At 50.0% G+C, this 16,007-nt stretch overlaps 1 protein-coding gene across 1 annotated transcript; it reads right to left on the bottom strand.

Moving 5' to 3' along the window:
* Nucleotides 1-2,834: 2,834 nt before the first annotated feature.
* Nucleotides 2,835-13,027, bottom strand: B4GALT7 (beta-1,4-galactosyltransferase 7; the record flags this gene model as incomplete). Its single annotated transcript, XM_080695949.1, has 6 exons — nt 2,835-2,990; nt 3,480-3,584; nt 3,891-3,974; nt 5,089-5,314; nt 8,395-8,757; nt 12,978-13,027. 6 exons carry the CDS (start codon nt 13,025-13,027, stop codon nt 2,835-2,837), a joined length of 984 nt encoding a protein of 327 aa, XP_080552075.1.
* Between the last annotated feature and the right edge of the window lie 2,980 nt (nt 13,028-16,007).

Genomic DNA, 16,007 nt, shown 5'->3' with positions numbered 1-16,007 from the left:
CCTTCTTGGCCTTGCTTCTGCTCATTCTACTCTCCTGTGCAGGTGGGAAGGAAGGAATCCCCTTTTTGAGGTCTTCCTCCTGCATGCTATGTGAATGCAAAGCTGGGGGCTCTGGTAGCATATCCACTCTCACCAACTCCCAGTCCAGGATGAGGGCCAGGGTGGCCGGGAGACTGGGGCATACAGAAGCGCTCCATCCCCATCTCCACTGGCCTCAGTCTGTACTCAAGGCCTGTTTGCTTCTTACTACGGTGGGTGAGGTTGAATCACTTGAATCAACGAAGGGTCAAACTGAATCTGGGTTAGATGCCAGAGCCTAAAGCTTTACTCTGCTTAAATCTCTCAGCTTGTATAGAGCTTGCACAGTGCACACACTACAAGACTGCACACACATCCCCGAGATCATCCTCAGATAAATGTTTTTGGGCCAGAGATATTGATTCCACCCTTCTCAGCTATGGGACCTCAATTTCTTCTTTCGATAGCATTTCAGATATACCAGTGTTAAACAAACCAAACTTAATTGGTCCAAACAATCTCTTCTGGCTTAAATACCTTTATGGAGTCACCTACCTTACAGAGCCCCTCATCTCTCATTTTCTTCTTGGTCCTGGGCTTTCCTCTAAGACCACTGTCCAATCCCACTCCTGTCCTTGGCAGTGATATCTGGAGATTGCTGGAAACCCCCCCCCCCCATGCTGCGGGAACATTCCAGGCACTCTCCTACTTTTCCTTATCTTTTCCCCCTACCTCAGGAACATGATCTTCCCAGTTGGATGTGGTGGTGCACACCTGTAATCCCAGTATTCGGGAGGCTGAGACAGGAGGCTGAACCTCTTAGGTTCAAGGTCAGCCTTAGCAACTTAGAAAGACCTTATTTCAAAACAAAAAGGGCTGAGGGCATAGGCTGGAGATAAAATGCCCTGGGTTCAGTCCCCAGTACCAAAAAAAAAAAAAAAACAAAAAAAACAGTCCTCCTCCTTCAAGCCTCAACTCAGAAATCACTGGCTTGTTCTATCCCAAGTTCCCTTCTGTGGACCAATTTCTTCAATTGCTCTCCTTCCTGCAGCCAGGAAGGATGAAGCTGTCCTCCAGAGTCAGAGCCCAATCAGATGGAGCCTGAAGAGTCGAGCATTGTGGATCACGCTTGTAATCCCAGCATTTGAGAGGCTGAGACATGGGGTGGTGGGGAGGGAATTGTGGTTTGCAGACAGCCTCAGCTACTTAGTGGAGCCCTTTGCAACTCAGTGAGACACTGTTTCAAAATAAAGAATTAAAAAATAGGGTTAGGTGTGTAGCTCAAAGGTAGAATGTCCCTGGGTTCCATCCCCAGTACTGAAAAAACAAACAAACAAAAAAAAAAAACGCCTGAAAGCAGCTGGACTGCCCAGATGGGGACACAGGGAGCTGCCTGGAAGCCCTGAGGATTGGAAGAGGGGTATACAGGAACCTTGTACCTTTGGCTTCTCCTCCCACCTGACCTGCCATTCCACCCCTACCCCAAATCCTTGCCAGCGATTCCTTGACAACTGTGAGATGTCATCTTTTGTGTGTGTGTGTGTGTGTGTGCTACTAGGAATTGAACCTGGGGTATTCTGCCTCCAAGCTACCCCCCTGCCCTATTTTTTATTATTTTATTTTGAAACAGGTTCTCACTAAGTTGCAAAGGGCCTCACTAAGTAGCTGAGGCTATCCGTGAACCTTGATCCTCCTGTCTCAGTCTCCCAAATGTTGGGATTATAAGCATGTGCCACAAAGCCCAGCTCCCAGCACACTTTATTTATTATTATTATTATTATTATTATTATTATTATTATTATTATTTGCAGAACTGGGGATGGAACCCAGGGACATTGAACCTCCGACCTACACCCCCAGCCCTAGTTTTTAGTCTTTTTTATTTTTGAAACAGGGTCTCACTGTGTTGCGAAGGGCCTCGCTAAGTAGCTGAGCCTCTCCATGAACCGTGATCCTCCGGTCTCCGCCTCCCAAATGCTGGAATTACAAACGTGTACCACCACGCCAGGCTTTATTCTTTATTTTGAAACAGGGTCTCGCTAAGTAGCTGAGGCTGGCCTCGAACTGGTGATCCTCCTGCCTCAGTACTGGGATTACAAGCGTTTGCCATTGCGCCTGGCTTGAGATGTCATCTCTTGCCCCTTCCCTTTCCTCAGACAAAGGTGACAAACCAGGGGGCCATAACACATTTTGTTTGGCCTGCCACACTTTTCGAAGGTTTCATTTAGCTGCTATCATTTAAAAATCAGAAGATTTTGCTTAAGAATCCAGCATTTTAGTTTCTTTTGAAAAGTCAGAAGATCTGGTGGCACCAGGCCCACATTCCTGGGCGGTGAAAGCCACTGGAAGCTGGTATCTGCTGTCTCTTTCTGCAGTGCTTGTGCTCTGGTTTCTAAAGTTCTACGCTTCCTGATTGCAACTGCCACCTATTTCAGCCGCATAGCTTCTAAACTGTATCTCTGCACGACATGGTCCAGAGGGGAAAAACAAAATGAGGCTGAGTAGAGGTTGTCCTGTTTGACCCTCCCGTTGCCCACAAGCAGAAAAGGGCATGCACGAGGGCAGGGTGGAGAGTCCCAGTTGGGGTCTCAGCCTCTCTCTGGCCGCTGTCTGCTGCCAGCAGCAGCAGGCTCCACCTGTGTCCCACGCTGGCTCAAGCTTGCCTCTGGGAAACAGCCGCTGCAAACACACAGCCCACTGTCGGTTTCTCCAGGCAACTCCACATCCTATCAGAGTTGGGCCGAGGCCTAAGGCTTTGTCCCGAGCCCTAGTGCAGTGGAGCCTGTAGGTAAGGGCCTCCTTACTGTCCAGCCAAGTCAGCTGAATGTGCACCAGGGAGTGGCAGCCTTGTCACAGTCCAGCATGATGTTGAGCACAGTGCAGGGGGCCCCGCCCACAGACAGGGCTACACGAGAATCCACACGGTATTTCACAGTGTTCAGGCCACCTTCCCGGTCCACCTTGAATTGCTCCTGGGAAGGAAAAGAGGAAAGGGCATGGACTCGGGGCATCATGGGAGCGAGGATCTCATCACTGGAGGTCCTAATCCCGTGATTCCCCAGTAGGAGAGGAGGAACCCAAAGCTCAGAGAAGTGAAGTCTCTTGCCCAAGGCTGCACTCCATTAGTAAGCAAGAGAGCAAGGGGTTTTTGTTGGACTAACATGCCTCGGAGGCAAGAGGTGGTATGAGGGCTGGGGTCCCTGGCCCATAGGTCTGCCTGGGATTCTGGCACCTTCAGCTAATCCTCTCCCACCCTCAGTCTGCACAGACTCTGAAGTCTGAGCTGACCCACAGTGCCCAGGCTGCCCACGGCAGCAAGCATAACAGGATATGGTGCCCAAACAGAATGTCTATGACTGACAAGGTCCAAACGGGGGAGGCCAGGAGAACTTGGTGAAATGCTCAGGCCTGTTGGTTGCCCATATCTCCACCTATCTGTCCTTGATGAGGCCAGTCAGCACCTGTTTTTGAGCCGCGATGCGCTTTTGGTCCCTCTTCCTCCAGGCTGGGTCATGCAGGTGGCGAAATGTCTTGTACCCAGTTGTTATTCTTGAGGGACGGAAAAGCTAAAGAGACCAAAGGAAGTAGGGTGTCAGACTACCTCTCCTGGAGCCTTGGCCATCACCACTAGCTCCTCTAGGGTTCTTCTGTCTGCCAGGAGGCCACAGACAAGGCTCACACTCCCATCCTGCAGACGAGACAGACCCAGAGGGCCAAGAACTGGTTACATGACCACTGCAAGTCAGGGGCAGGGCAGGGATAAGAACCAGGGGCCAGCTCCAAACTCCAGAAACTTCTCTACAGGAAGAAAAGGGAACCTCAGGACAGCCAAAATGGTGGAAGAGGTGGCAGGGCCCTGAAGGGACCCTTACCTGGAGCCCAGCTCCTTTGATGCGCCGATAGAACTCGTCGTCTTCACGGCCCCAGCCCCAGAAGCGGTTGGACATCCCGTTGCACTGACACAGAAACAGAGAGCATCTGTCACCTGCCCCTTTTTCCCAGGGTATACTTTGGTTTCCAACCACTTGGAAAAATCCAGCCTAAGCCCAAAAAGCCAGTCTTCCCTTTCTTCCTCTCCCTCCCTGGCTGTTCCAAATGAACAAAGTTCTTGCAGGTCCCTCTACCTTTGTAGTATTGGGGAACAGGACAGGTCAACTCAACCCAGTCCTTTTCCCCATTCTAATGGGGCCTTGAACTGGCATGCAATATTAGTTTTAAAATACCCAGCTGGTTAGAAGGGAATTCTAGGGGTGGGGAGCTGAAGGGCAGAGGTGCCAGCTGGCTTCTGCCTTACCCTCGTGCTCATTTGTCCTGAAGTGGCTCTAACCTGGTCCCTTTCTGTTGGGCACAGTTGGGCTCTGAGAGTACATCTATTTTTGCACCTAGCTGGGGAGCTTCATTTACCTAAGGTTGGCTTAAGAGGAGAGAAGGAGCTTGGGCCTAAGCCACTAGGTTCTTCTCACCCACCTGTCCCCCCACCACAGTGACTGACTCAGGGACAGACCAATCAAGAGTCAGTGTGGTTTAATTCGGGGATTCCTGTCTGGCCTACTGGGAAAGGAGAGGCTCCATCTCCCACCAGATTTGGGCTTAGAGTGATGCAGGTTGCAGCTTCAACAAAATCATTGTATCTGAAAATAGTCTCATGCAGGAAAGGTCAAGCTGAGCTGAGAGGTGGGGAGAGAAATAGCATCCCGGTGACACTGGCTGAGAGGTGGGCAGGGTATATATGAAGGCAGACTCTTGCCCAGCCCTACTTTCTAATTGTGAGGACAGCGCACCCCCCGTTTTCTGGAGCTAGCTGGCATGGGGTTTCTGTTGTTGCAGCAGAGTCCTGCCTAGCTGACTTGCTCATTCCTGTTCTTCTCTCATGGCTTTGGCTGCTGCTGCTGGGTCCCCTGCTAGACCTGGGCAAGAACCCATGTCCTGGGCCCCAGGAGAGCTGCTCCATCCTGCCACCTGTCTCTCCCCAGGGCTGGCTGGGGGGGACCCCAGCTCTAAGAAGAACAGGATGTGAGTATGGAGTTCAGGGTAAATTTCTGAATTCTGGGCTGGGAATGCAGGCCTCACCAGCTGGTAGTGCTGCTTGGAGAGCAGCAGGATGCCACCCACGTAGGTCTTGTAGTGGTAGAGAGGGTGGAGCTCCGGGGAGGCCACGTGGAAGGGCCCAGCCTCAGGGAAGCCATAGTCCAGCTCCTCGTTGAGAGGGAGCAGATCCACATCGTGCATGGCAATATAGTCCGTGCTGTTGCTGCTCTCCAGGAAGCCCACATTGATGAGTGCTGCCCGGTTGAACCTGTGCAGGGCAGTTGAAGCTAGGCGGGGGGCGGTGAGCTTGCTCATGGCTGGCTCTGCCCCCAGCTCTGCATGAGTCTCTTCTCCATACACATACCACCCCTGGGGTGCCTCTGTTGCCCCAGCCCATGGGCTTCACCCCATGGGGCTGCTCCTTCCAGTCATGGCATAAGTGTTTACTGAGCATCTATTATGTGCTGGGAACTACTAGAAACTGCACTGGAAGATATGGCAGTGAGAAAACAAAGCAAGGTTTCAAGGAGCTGCCAATCCAGCAGGAGAAAACAAAAGAGTAAATAAGTAACAGACAGATGGAGGTCTGGCTGTGGAGGAAAGTCAAGCAGGGCGAGGGGAACAAAAAGGCAAGGGCAGCTGTTCTCCAGACAAGGCTGTTGGGGAGGGAAAAGGTGAAAGGGCACGTTTGAGTAGAAACTTGAAGGCCTGAGAGAATGAGCTGTAGGAAGCAGGGGAACCAGGGCTCCAAGCAGAGGAGAGGGCCACTGCCATGGCCCAAGGCAAGAGCAGATACCAGTGTGGCCAGTAGAGCCAGGGGGTGAAGGAGATGAGCCAGGGGTGATGGAGTTGGCTGTGCAAGGCCTGTGGCCAGGGAGGCCTGGGGGATGGGCACTGTGTGAGAGGGGAGGGTGCTGGCTTGTTTCAGCAGGATCGCTCCAGTTGGTGTACTGGAGCAGGGGTGGAAGAAGGGAGACCAGCAGGGGAGGCATGAGGGGATGGCGGCCTGGCCTGAGGAGGAACAGCAAAGACCACGAGAAGTGACAGGTTATATTTTGCTGGTGAGCTGATGCTATGACAAAGAGTAAGGAGGATGACTCCAAGGCTTTTTGGTTTGAACAACTAGAAGCATGGAGTTTCCATTTTCTGAAATGGGGAAGAGGCCAGGGGCAGCAGTTCTGGGATGGGCAATTAGGAATTCAGCTGTGATTATGCTAAGCTCAAGCAACCTGACACCAGCAAATGGAGGGATCACACAGGTGACTGAACATGTGAGTCTGGAGTTCAGGGTAAAGGTTTAAATTCTACGCAGGGAAGACAGACTCAGAAGTCAGTAGGGATTTAATGCTACGAGCCTGGTTGAGATCCTGGGGGGAGACTCTAACTAGAAAAGGGGGAATACCCAAGCATCAAGTCCCATGAAACTGATGATGAGACACTGGAGAGATCAGGAAGAACTGGCAAAGGAGATGAGCAAGGCTGGCTGGCGAGGACAGAGGAGAACCACAGCGTATTGTCCCAGGACTCAAGCAGAGGCCTATGAAGAAGTGCCACCAGCAGCTGACAGGGGGAAGGTTTGGCATTAACAAAGGGGAGGTCACTGAAGGAACAGAAAGGAGTTTTACTACAAAGGGAAGCAAAGAAGTAGGGTGATTGCTGTGGAGGATGTGGCTTGAAAGGAGTCTTTTTTCTCCCTCATTTATTTTTAGAGGGAACGTGTGTGTGTGTGTGTGTGTGTGTGTGTGTGTGTGTGTGTGTGTGCGTGCGCACATGCATGCATTGATATGAATGCTACTGGAGAGAGGAAAAAACAATTATGCAGGAGGGAAGGGGGCCAAGTGCTGGAGTAGTGCTATCTTTGAGTGGGAGGGAGAGGAGTCCAGTGCCACAGTGGGAGAGTCAGCCCCAGAAAGGAAGCTAAGCGGTGAGTGACCAGGTGGACTGAGGAAAGTTCTCTTCCAACTCAAGTCAGAAGCAAAGTCATCAGCAAGGACAAGGAAGGAGTGAGGAGGAGTGGAAGGCTGCTGTGGATTGGAAGAAAACAGGCTTCAATGAGGACCAAGAACCTTCTTTGGTCAAGGTTCAACATCAAGGAGACAAGCAACAAGGCCATGCGTGCTGCTGATTAGGGGCAAGGGACCTAGAGATGGGTGCCAGGAAGTGACTTAAAGGTGGACCATGGCCAGGCGTGGTGGCGCACACTTAAAATCCTAGCATTCAGGAGGCTGAGACAGGAAGATCACGGTTCGCAGACAGCCTCAGCTACTTAGTGAGGCCCTTTTCAACTCAGTGAGACCCAGTTTCAAAATAAGGAATAAAAATAGGGCTGGGGCGTAGCTCAGAGGTAGAATGTCCATGGGTTCCATCCCCAGTACCACAAAAAACAAAAGCAAAAACAAAAATATAGGGGTGGAAGTATAACTCAGAGGCAAAATGGCCCTGGGTTCCACCCTCAGTTGGGTTCCATTACATCTCCAGCTGGCCAGTACCACAAAAAACAAAAAATAGGACTTGGGGTGTAGCTCAGAGGTCGAATGCCCCTGGGTCCCATCCCCAGTTCTGCAAAAAATAAAAATAAAAATAAAAAATAAAGGTAAATCATGAGTTGGGTAAGCAAAAAGTAAGGTCAAGGAGGGTGGGTAGTGAAGAGGCCAGAGGACCCACTGACTCATGGACTGGGTGAAGCCCAGGAATCACTGAAGTCCACTTTCCAGTGAGAATAAGTCAGAGGGAAACGAGGTAGGGGTTGGAGTGTGAGATGCTTGGATGGTGGTCATGGAGGAGACCAGTTTGGGGTAAGAACAAGGATTTTAGCCTAACACTAGTCTGTGGGAAACTAAGGGACCCTCTCTTTCCCTAATCCCCTTGGCTGATCACCAGCAACTCTTGTCTGCATTTTCTCTACATCATTTGTCTCTACCTCTTCCTACCATGCTGGCCAAACCAGCTCCAATGGCCAAGCCAGGGGTGTTTTACCTCTGAGCTACACTCCAGATTCTTTTTATTTTGAGACAGGGTCTAAGTTACCATGAGCTGGCCTTGAATCTGAGATCCTCCTGTCTTAGCCTCCCAAGTACTTGGATTATAGGCATGCACCACCGTGCTCAGCTTTGTCTTGGTGTAATTTATTCCACATACAGAAAACAAAGTGATATTTCCAAAGCAGAAAGATCAAGGCCCTCCCCAGATATTCCTGTCATACCCAGTGAGCAGCCCCCTCCTTGGCCTCTACCCCTGGTGGCCTCTCACAGGCCTGAGCCCTTTAGGCATGGGAGCAGGTCCTGAGAGGCCTGGGCACTGGAGAGGGGAGGCTGAGTCAGGAGGGGAAGACAAGGAGGCGACTCCTACCTGAAATGATCCACCTGATTGAGCACATAGATGTGGTGCTGGATCTTCTTCCTGCTCAGGAAGCTGTGCATATGAGGCACAAAGATCAGGAGCTCCTCAAAGCGTTCGCGAAAGGGAACCAGGACTGCCAGGCGGTGGGGGCCCCAAGATGCATCTTCTTCCCAGTGCTCAGGAGGGATTTCTGGGGGGCAGGCCCGTGGTGGACCTGGGGTCTCCTGCCCTTGCCCTCTGGCTGCCCGGGCCACATCACCAGAGCAGCTGAGCTGCAGCCAGAGTAGGGAGAAGAACCCCAATAAGAGACAGGCAACAAAGAGGTGGAAGACGGAGCATTTCCGGGGGAGGCCGCTGGGAAGCAACCTGGACCTGAGACGAGAGTAGGGATGGGATCAGAAGGGTAGGACCAAGCTTGGGCCCTCTGAAAGACCCCATCAATGGCCTCCCCATGCATAGGGCACACATGACTGGTCTATCGCAAGTGCCTGTAGTTTAGTGAAGAAGGAACTTTAATGTTTGTGTTCATGCTACTACCATACATCAGAATTCTACTTACCTTTCTAGGACCTTGTCTGTGCCACCCAACCTCTGGGACACTCTCTGGTCACTCCAGATTACAGAGCTGTCCCAGTTCCTCAATTCTCTCTTACTTTTTGTGAGTGAATCCTGATGAGATTATGAATTACTTGAGGGCAGGGACCAGGGTCCCTGTCTCTCATACTTGCCCCTTCCAAGGACAGTGGCTCAATGTCCTGAGTCAAGAACAGGAGCCCTACTTAGAAAGATGCAACCCACTGCCTTCCATACCTGCTCCCCTGCTCATTCAACCCCTCAGAAACCTTGGCTTTGTCCCACTTCGTGGGCTGATCAGAAACACATCCCAAGACAGGGATGTGTCCTGGCATGAGTTCCAGGTTAAGGCAACCAGTCCAGTATTTACTCTGGGAAGGTCAGATCTTCCCCCAAAGCAATATGAAGCCCAAATGGACAGTGGCAGTTCACTGCATGATTCTCAAACCTTCAGTCTCAGAGGGAGCCTGTGAGACGAGAGGAGAAACAGAAGAGGGAAAGAAACACAAGGGCTGGGTAGAGCACACAGGTTCATTTCAGAAACTGGACCAACAACTCAATATCTGACATGGAGGTGATGCTGGGAGACTTCCCTTTAGATTAGCAATAAGGAGAAACAAGTGGAACTCACTCTATCCCTTTGTTCCCCCTCTGGAAGTTCCTGGGGATACTAGAAAAGGAACTGAGAAACCCAAGAAGAAAGCTTCCTTCATAATCTTCTCTTTCCCCCTCTCCCAAAAATAATCTACAGAGGAATATACTTTATAACCTCTAAGAGTGAGGAGTTAACAAGCAGGCCTTGTAGACTTTACCTCCTAAGTCCCTGCGTGATTTTCCTGCTCAGACCCTTCAATCTTATGGATGATACTCCTGTTTATCAGATAAAAGACAAATCTCAGAAGCCCCATCAAAGCCCTCTGTGACTTGACCCAATCTTCAGCTGCTCTCAACAATTTCCTCTCACCCTAGATACCTCAGGGCTCTCCACACACCACATTTCTTTCTGCACTGGCCCTCCCTCCCAGCCTGCACCTTCTACTTGACATGCCTTTGTGTGTGTGTGTGTGTGTGTGTGTGTGTGTGTGTGTGTGTGGTACTTGGGATTAAACCCAGGGGGATTCTACCATTGAGCTAAACCCTTAGTCCTATTTTTTTTTTTTTTTAAAAAACAGGATCTTGCTAAATTGCTGAGGGCTGGCCTTAAGCCTGTGATCCTCCTGTCTCAGTCTCCCAAGCACTGGAATTTCAGGCGTGCACCACGGTGCCAGGTTTCTGACATGCCCCCCTTTTTTTGGCGGTACTTGTGATGGAACCCAGGGCATTCTACCTCCAAGCGACACCCCCAGCACTATATTTTATTCTCTATTTTGAAACAGGGTCTTACTGAGTTGCAGAGAGCCTAAGTGGCTAAGGCTGTCCACCAACCATAATCCTCCTGTCTCAGCCTCCCAAATGCTGGGATTACAAGCATGCGCCACCACACTCAGTGCCTGACATGCCCTTTCTTATTTGATCTGCCTAGAAGTCCCTGCCTATCCTTCAGGGGCAGACTCCAATGTCATGGCCAGCATCGCTTCCCACCATCTCACCAGGTCCTTTGTGTTCCCATACCTGGTACTCCTCTCTTTAAAGCACTTACTTGTAATGAGCCATGACCCTGCATGTCAGACCATGTCAGATTTATATCTGTGGACTTAATACACACCAAAGAGCAGGAGGCTTGCTAAGTGAGTTAACGGAAGGGTTAAAGCAGTGTGGGCATGCTTTAAATCTTACACTAGAGTCAGACCAATGCCTACCTTTCTCTAGAAACACAACTGCCAGTAAGGAAGCCAGCAGCCCAGAAGCCAGGATCAGGTCTCACACGCAGCTGAACCCTCACAGGGCTTCTGACTTACCCCCCACTGTCCTGTGGTGGTGGTGGTGGTGGTTTCCACTGGGAAGGAGCAGGGCAGAGTCTTGCAAGAGGCCTGGGAAGTTTGGAACCTCTATAGATTCTCTCTCGCACTCTGAGCTCTTTCTGGGGATGGGGTAGAGACTGGAAAGATGGCCATGGGATAATATCCTTCCTTTTAGGGGAAGAAGCAGTGACCATTATCCAGGAGGCATGGCATTTATTAGGCATTCCATGCACTTTCCCATGCTGTTCCCTCAATCCAGCTTGCCCTTCCTACCAGGATCATGTCTCCATGGGCACTCTCACCTGTGTTCCAAGGACCCAAACCACTGAGCAAATGAATTGAGCCCCAAACCCCAATTCCTCATGGAAATGGAAATGGAGAACAGCTGCTCTTGTCACCTCACCGGGTTCCAGCGGACTTCAGCTCCAGAACTGCAATCCCAGCTGCTCCCTAACCCAAACCATCTTACTTTCTTGGGCAATCCAGATGAGGCTTTGTCTTCATCAATCATTGCCCAAGGCTCATAAGAAGTGACTTCAAACTCCAAAGGCAGCACTAAATTACTACTCTACCCTCATTTGTTGCACGGACATCTGTAGCCCTGTATCAAAGTCACAGAATAGACATCAGTAAATTTTGAGGGGGAACAGTTATGGAAAGGAATAAGGAAATGGAAATGCTCCTTCATTCCCTTTCCTTTTTTCTCTCATACAAACACTAGTGGTACAAGATGTGAATACTTGGCTTCTCTAGCTATAGTACCTCAGAAGTGCAAAGGTAACTGGAAGATGACTCTGAGCCTCCTCTGTGCAAGGCACAGTGCCAAGGTTTTACACATATGGTATCCTTTAATCCTCATACAGACCTGCACATAGATACTATGAACCCCATTTCTGAGATAAAAGACTGAGGTCAGGACAAGTAAGTGATCTGTTTGTGCTTATCTAGCTATTAAACAGGTTTCCTGCCCAGGCCTAACTCCATAGACCATGCCTTCTGTTATATTCCTATCTTCTCATTTCATCACCAAGTTTGAAAACCTTTTAATGAAAAGAACTGTGGCCATTAAATTCCAGTCATATAGCACCTAACAAAAACTTAAAAAGACATAAATGGAGTAAGGTGTGGTGGCCCACACCTGTAATCCCAGTACTTGGAAGGCTGACACAGAAGGATTGCAGGTTCAAGATTAGTGAAGCCAGGTGTGATGGCGCATGCTTGTAATCCCAGCATTTGGGAGGCTGAGACAGGGAGGCTCTAGGTTCAAGGACAGCCTCAGCTACTTAGCGAGGCCCTTTGCAACTCAGTGAGACCCTGTTTCAAAATAAAAGAATAAAAAATAGGGCTGGGAGTGTAGTACAGTAAAAAATAAATAAAGACTAGTGAGAACTTGTTTCAAACTAAAAAAATTAAGTAGGGCTGGGGGTGGGTCTCAGAGGTAGAATGCCCCTAGGCGATATAAAAGGAATGACTTATCACTCACTGTGGGGAGATTCACTAATCTGTGTTCTGGGGAGAGGGGAGAGTTTGAAGGGCACATCTTAAGATGGAACTGTAGGTCTCCAAACCTAGGCAGCGAACTCACTTCCCCCATTCTGCTTCAATGGGAACCATTATTAGCTAAAGTTCGGGCCAAACTCACACCTAACACACGGGGCAGATCCCATGCAAGTGCACCTGCACAGGAAATGAACTGCTATGTGAGGCGTTCCGAATAACGAATTGTTACACGAGGAGTAATGTTATCTGAAGCGTCCTTCTGGTGTGTTCTGGGTTGGTAGCAAAGTATGGGGAGGCATGAAGGAGAGAGGATGGGTTGTGAGGCTTTAGAAATACGATAGAAAGGCAGAGAAAAGAGAAACAGGAGTAAAAACTCGCACAGACCAGGGAAAGACAGGGACCCACTGCAAGAGATCAGGGGACTCAGAGACCTAAGCGAAGGAAGAACGAGATAGACCCGTGAAGGAAAACACACAAAAAGACACAGAAGGCAGAGAGCGACTAGCACGAACATGCACAGAAATTCACAAAGGGAGTTTGACAGAGAAAATGACCAGGCGACGGCCTCGGGCTTCTAAGCTCCTCGGGGCGGGGCGCGTCCTGGCCGCCGCAGCTCACCTGCCGTCCTCCCAGGGCAGCAGCGCCGCTTTCCTCCGGGAGGGGAACATCGCGGGAGGAGGCGGCGGCCATGGGCTCGAGCACCCAGCCCCGCCGCCGGCCTCGGGGGCCTACGCGGCGCCTCCGCCTCCCGCCCCGCCCCTCGGTCCGCCGGTCCGTCGCTCCGGCCGCGCCGGCCGCTCCTCGGAACCGCGGCCCTAAGGTTCCGCCTGCGGAGGATCGCGTGCGCGCTGCCCCAGCCCCGCTGCCTCCGGGGACCTGCTAGGGGTCCGCAGAAACGGAGGCCCCAGACGCCAAGACCCACCCAACAAGCCGCTGGGCAGGAACTGGACTCGGGCGCCAGACTTCCAAACCAGTGCTCTGGGAAAATGAGCATCTTCCTCTTCCTGAGGAAGGTGAAGAGGGGCGCGACACCTCCCTGCTTATCAGCCCAGGGGGATGTATGTTCTTCCTGTTCCCAACACTGGAAGGGCAAGCCCAGCTCAGGACTCAGTACTGGGTTATGTCGACTACTTCCCAAATAGTAATTCGGATCTGGACTCTGAAAACAGATTGGGTTTGAAACTCCCTGTGCCAATTCAACTGTGTTTGGGGGCAACCCATAACCTCTTGATGCAGTTGAACTAAGAACTGAAGAAGGGAATGGGGGAATGAGTTTTCATACATATATATAATTGTCACAATGGAATTAGCCGTCACTCCCACCTCTCCTGTCTGGCAAAAAAGAGCGGCAAAGTTGTGAGACTTAATCTACTCTGCTCTTCCAAGCAAATTAAATCTAATACATAGATAATGATAAGTCAGAGGGTGCATGGGGCTCTGTGGGTCTCACTAGCACAGCTGCGTCATGATAACGAAGGAGCAATTACCAAGAGAAATGTCACAAGGGGGGACCTTCTAACCTTGACCACCACGGCCAGCCCCCACCCCACACACCTGTTAGCAACTGAGTCCAGCTTTTCCCAGAACCTACCCCCTCCTTTCTCCCCTAATATAAAAAATTTCATGCCAGGCGTGGTGGGCGCACGCTTGTAATTCCAGTACTTGGAAGGCTGAGACAGGAGGATCCAGGTTCGTGGCCACCTTCAGCTACTTAGTGAGGCCCTCTAAACTTAGTATGTGTGTATGTGTATTTACTGGGAATTCAACCCAGAGGCATTTGTGTATCTCCAAGATACATCAAAGGGTCTTGTTAAGTTGCTAACAGCCTCACTAAATTGCTGAGGGTGACTTCGAACCTGTGATCCTCCTGTCTCAGCCTCCCAAGTATTGAGATTACAAGAGTGTGTCACCACTCCCAGCTCTTTTGGTGTGTGTGTGGGGGGGGGGCTGGGGATTGAATACAGGGCATTTTACCTCCAAGCGACACCCCCAGCCCTGCTTTTTATTCTTTATTTTGAAACAGGGTCTCACTAAGCTGCAGAGGGCCTCATTAAGTAACTGAGGCTGGCCACAAACCTGCAATTCTCCTGTCTCAGCCTCCCAAGTACTGAGATTACAAGCCTGCCCCACCACACCTAGCTACTGGTAGAACCCAGAGGTATTCCACCACTGAACTATACCCCCAGCCCTTCTGTTTTTTCTTTGTAAAGTGTCTTGCTAAATTACTGCTGTTCACTATGAACCTTAGATTCTCCTGTCTGAGCCTCTCAAGTACTGAGATTACAAACATGCCCATGTTCGGCTAAGTGCTCTAAATTTTTTTTATTACTGGTATCGCATTCAATCCTTAATCAGGTATTTATTATCCTCACTTTTTTATGTATGGCACTGGGGATTCGATCCAGGGCATTTTACCTCCGAGCTACACCCCCAGCCCAATAGGGGTTTTATTTATTTTATTTTATTATTACAATAGTTTTTTATTTATTTTGAAACAGGATCTCACTAGGTTCATGAGTCTCAGTACTTGCTGAGACTGCCCTCAAACCTGCAATCCTCCTGACTCAGTCTCCAAAGTACTAAGATTATAAGCTGCCCTACCACAGCCCGGCTTTATTATCCTCATTTTTTGTGTGTCTGTGGTGCTGAGGATTGAACCCAGGGGCATTCTACCCCTAAGTTATACCCCCCTAGCCTTTTTTTTTTATTCTTTAGTTTGAAACAAGGTGTCACTAAATTGCAGAGGGCCTCACTAAGTAGCTGAGGCTGGTAGCAAACCTGTGACTCTTCTGTCTCAGCTTCCCAAGTACTGGGATTATGTGCCACCACCCCTGGCTCTTATTATCCCCACTATATTAGTGTGTGTGTGTGTGTGTGTGTGTGTGTGTGTGTGTGTGTGTGTGTGTTACTGGGGATGGAACCCAGGGTCATTCTACATCTGAGTTACACATCCAGCCCTATTTTTTATTCTTTATTTTGAAGCAGGGTCTCACTGAGTTGCAAAGGGCCTTAAGTAGCTGAGGTTGTTCATGAACCATGATCCTCCTGTCTCAGCCTCCCGAATGCTGGGACTACAAGCATGCGCCACCACACCTGGCTATCCCCACTTTAAAACTGAAGGTACAGGGAGCTAAATCAAGTAGTCTGGTTGCACAATCTTTCCCCACACACACACACACTCATATATGGTCTGAAGCACTCTGCTTCATAGAAGACTTCACTGTGGGTGAGAAATTAATAATTCCCAGCAACCCCTCCCTCCAAAACATACACACCCACCCCATCCCTGTCGTAAGGCACAACACTACATCAGAGCCTTGGCTGACTGATGGTGAATGCAAGGCTGACCTGCAGTCACGTAAGGCCAGTGATGGAAGCAGAGATGTGGAACCATGTGACTTGGAGAGCCAAAGCCCTCCTAAGGGACAGCTACCATTCCACCCTGCTAGTTGTTGCTACATTAGGATGAAGTCCCAAAAGCATCAGATCTCACAATCTCAAGAAATTAAATTTTGCATAAAAATCTGAATTAATTTTAAACTGTGGCATCCAGTATGGCATGTTGATATTTAGTATACTTTTGATATGATGAAATAAGAATGGCACTTTACCCCTGTGGTTCTCCTTTCAAAAACACTGGGCATGGTG

The sequence above is a fragment of the Muscardinus avellanarius genome, assembly GCF_963383645.1.
Source record: "Muscardinus avellanarius genome assembly, chromosome: 1".
NCBI lineage: Eukaryota > Metazoa > Chordata > Mammalia > Rodentia > Gliridae > Muscardinus > Muscardinus avellanarius.
Note: the sequence above shows the minus strand (reverse complement) of the source record. Positions and strands in the feature narration are given on the sequence as shown.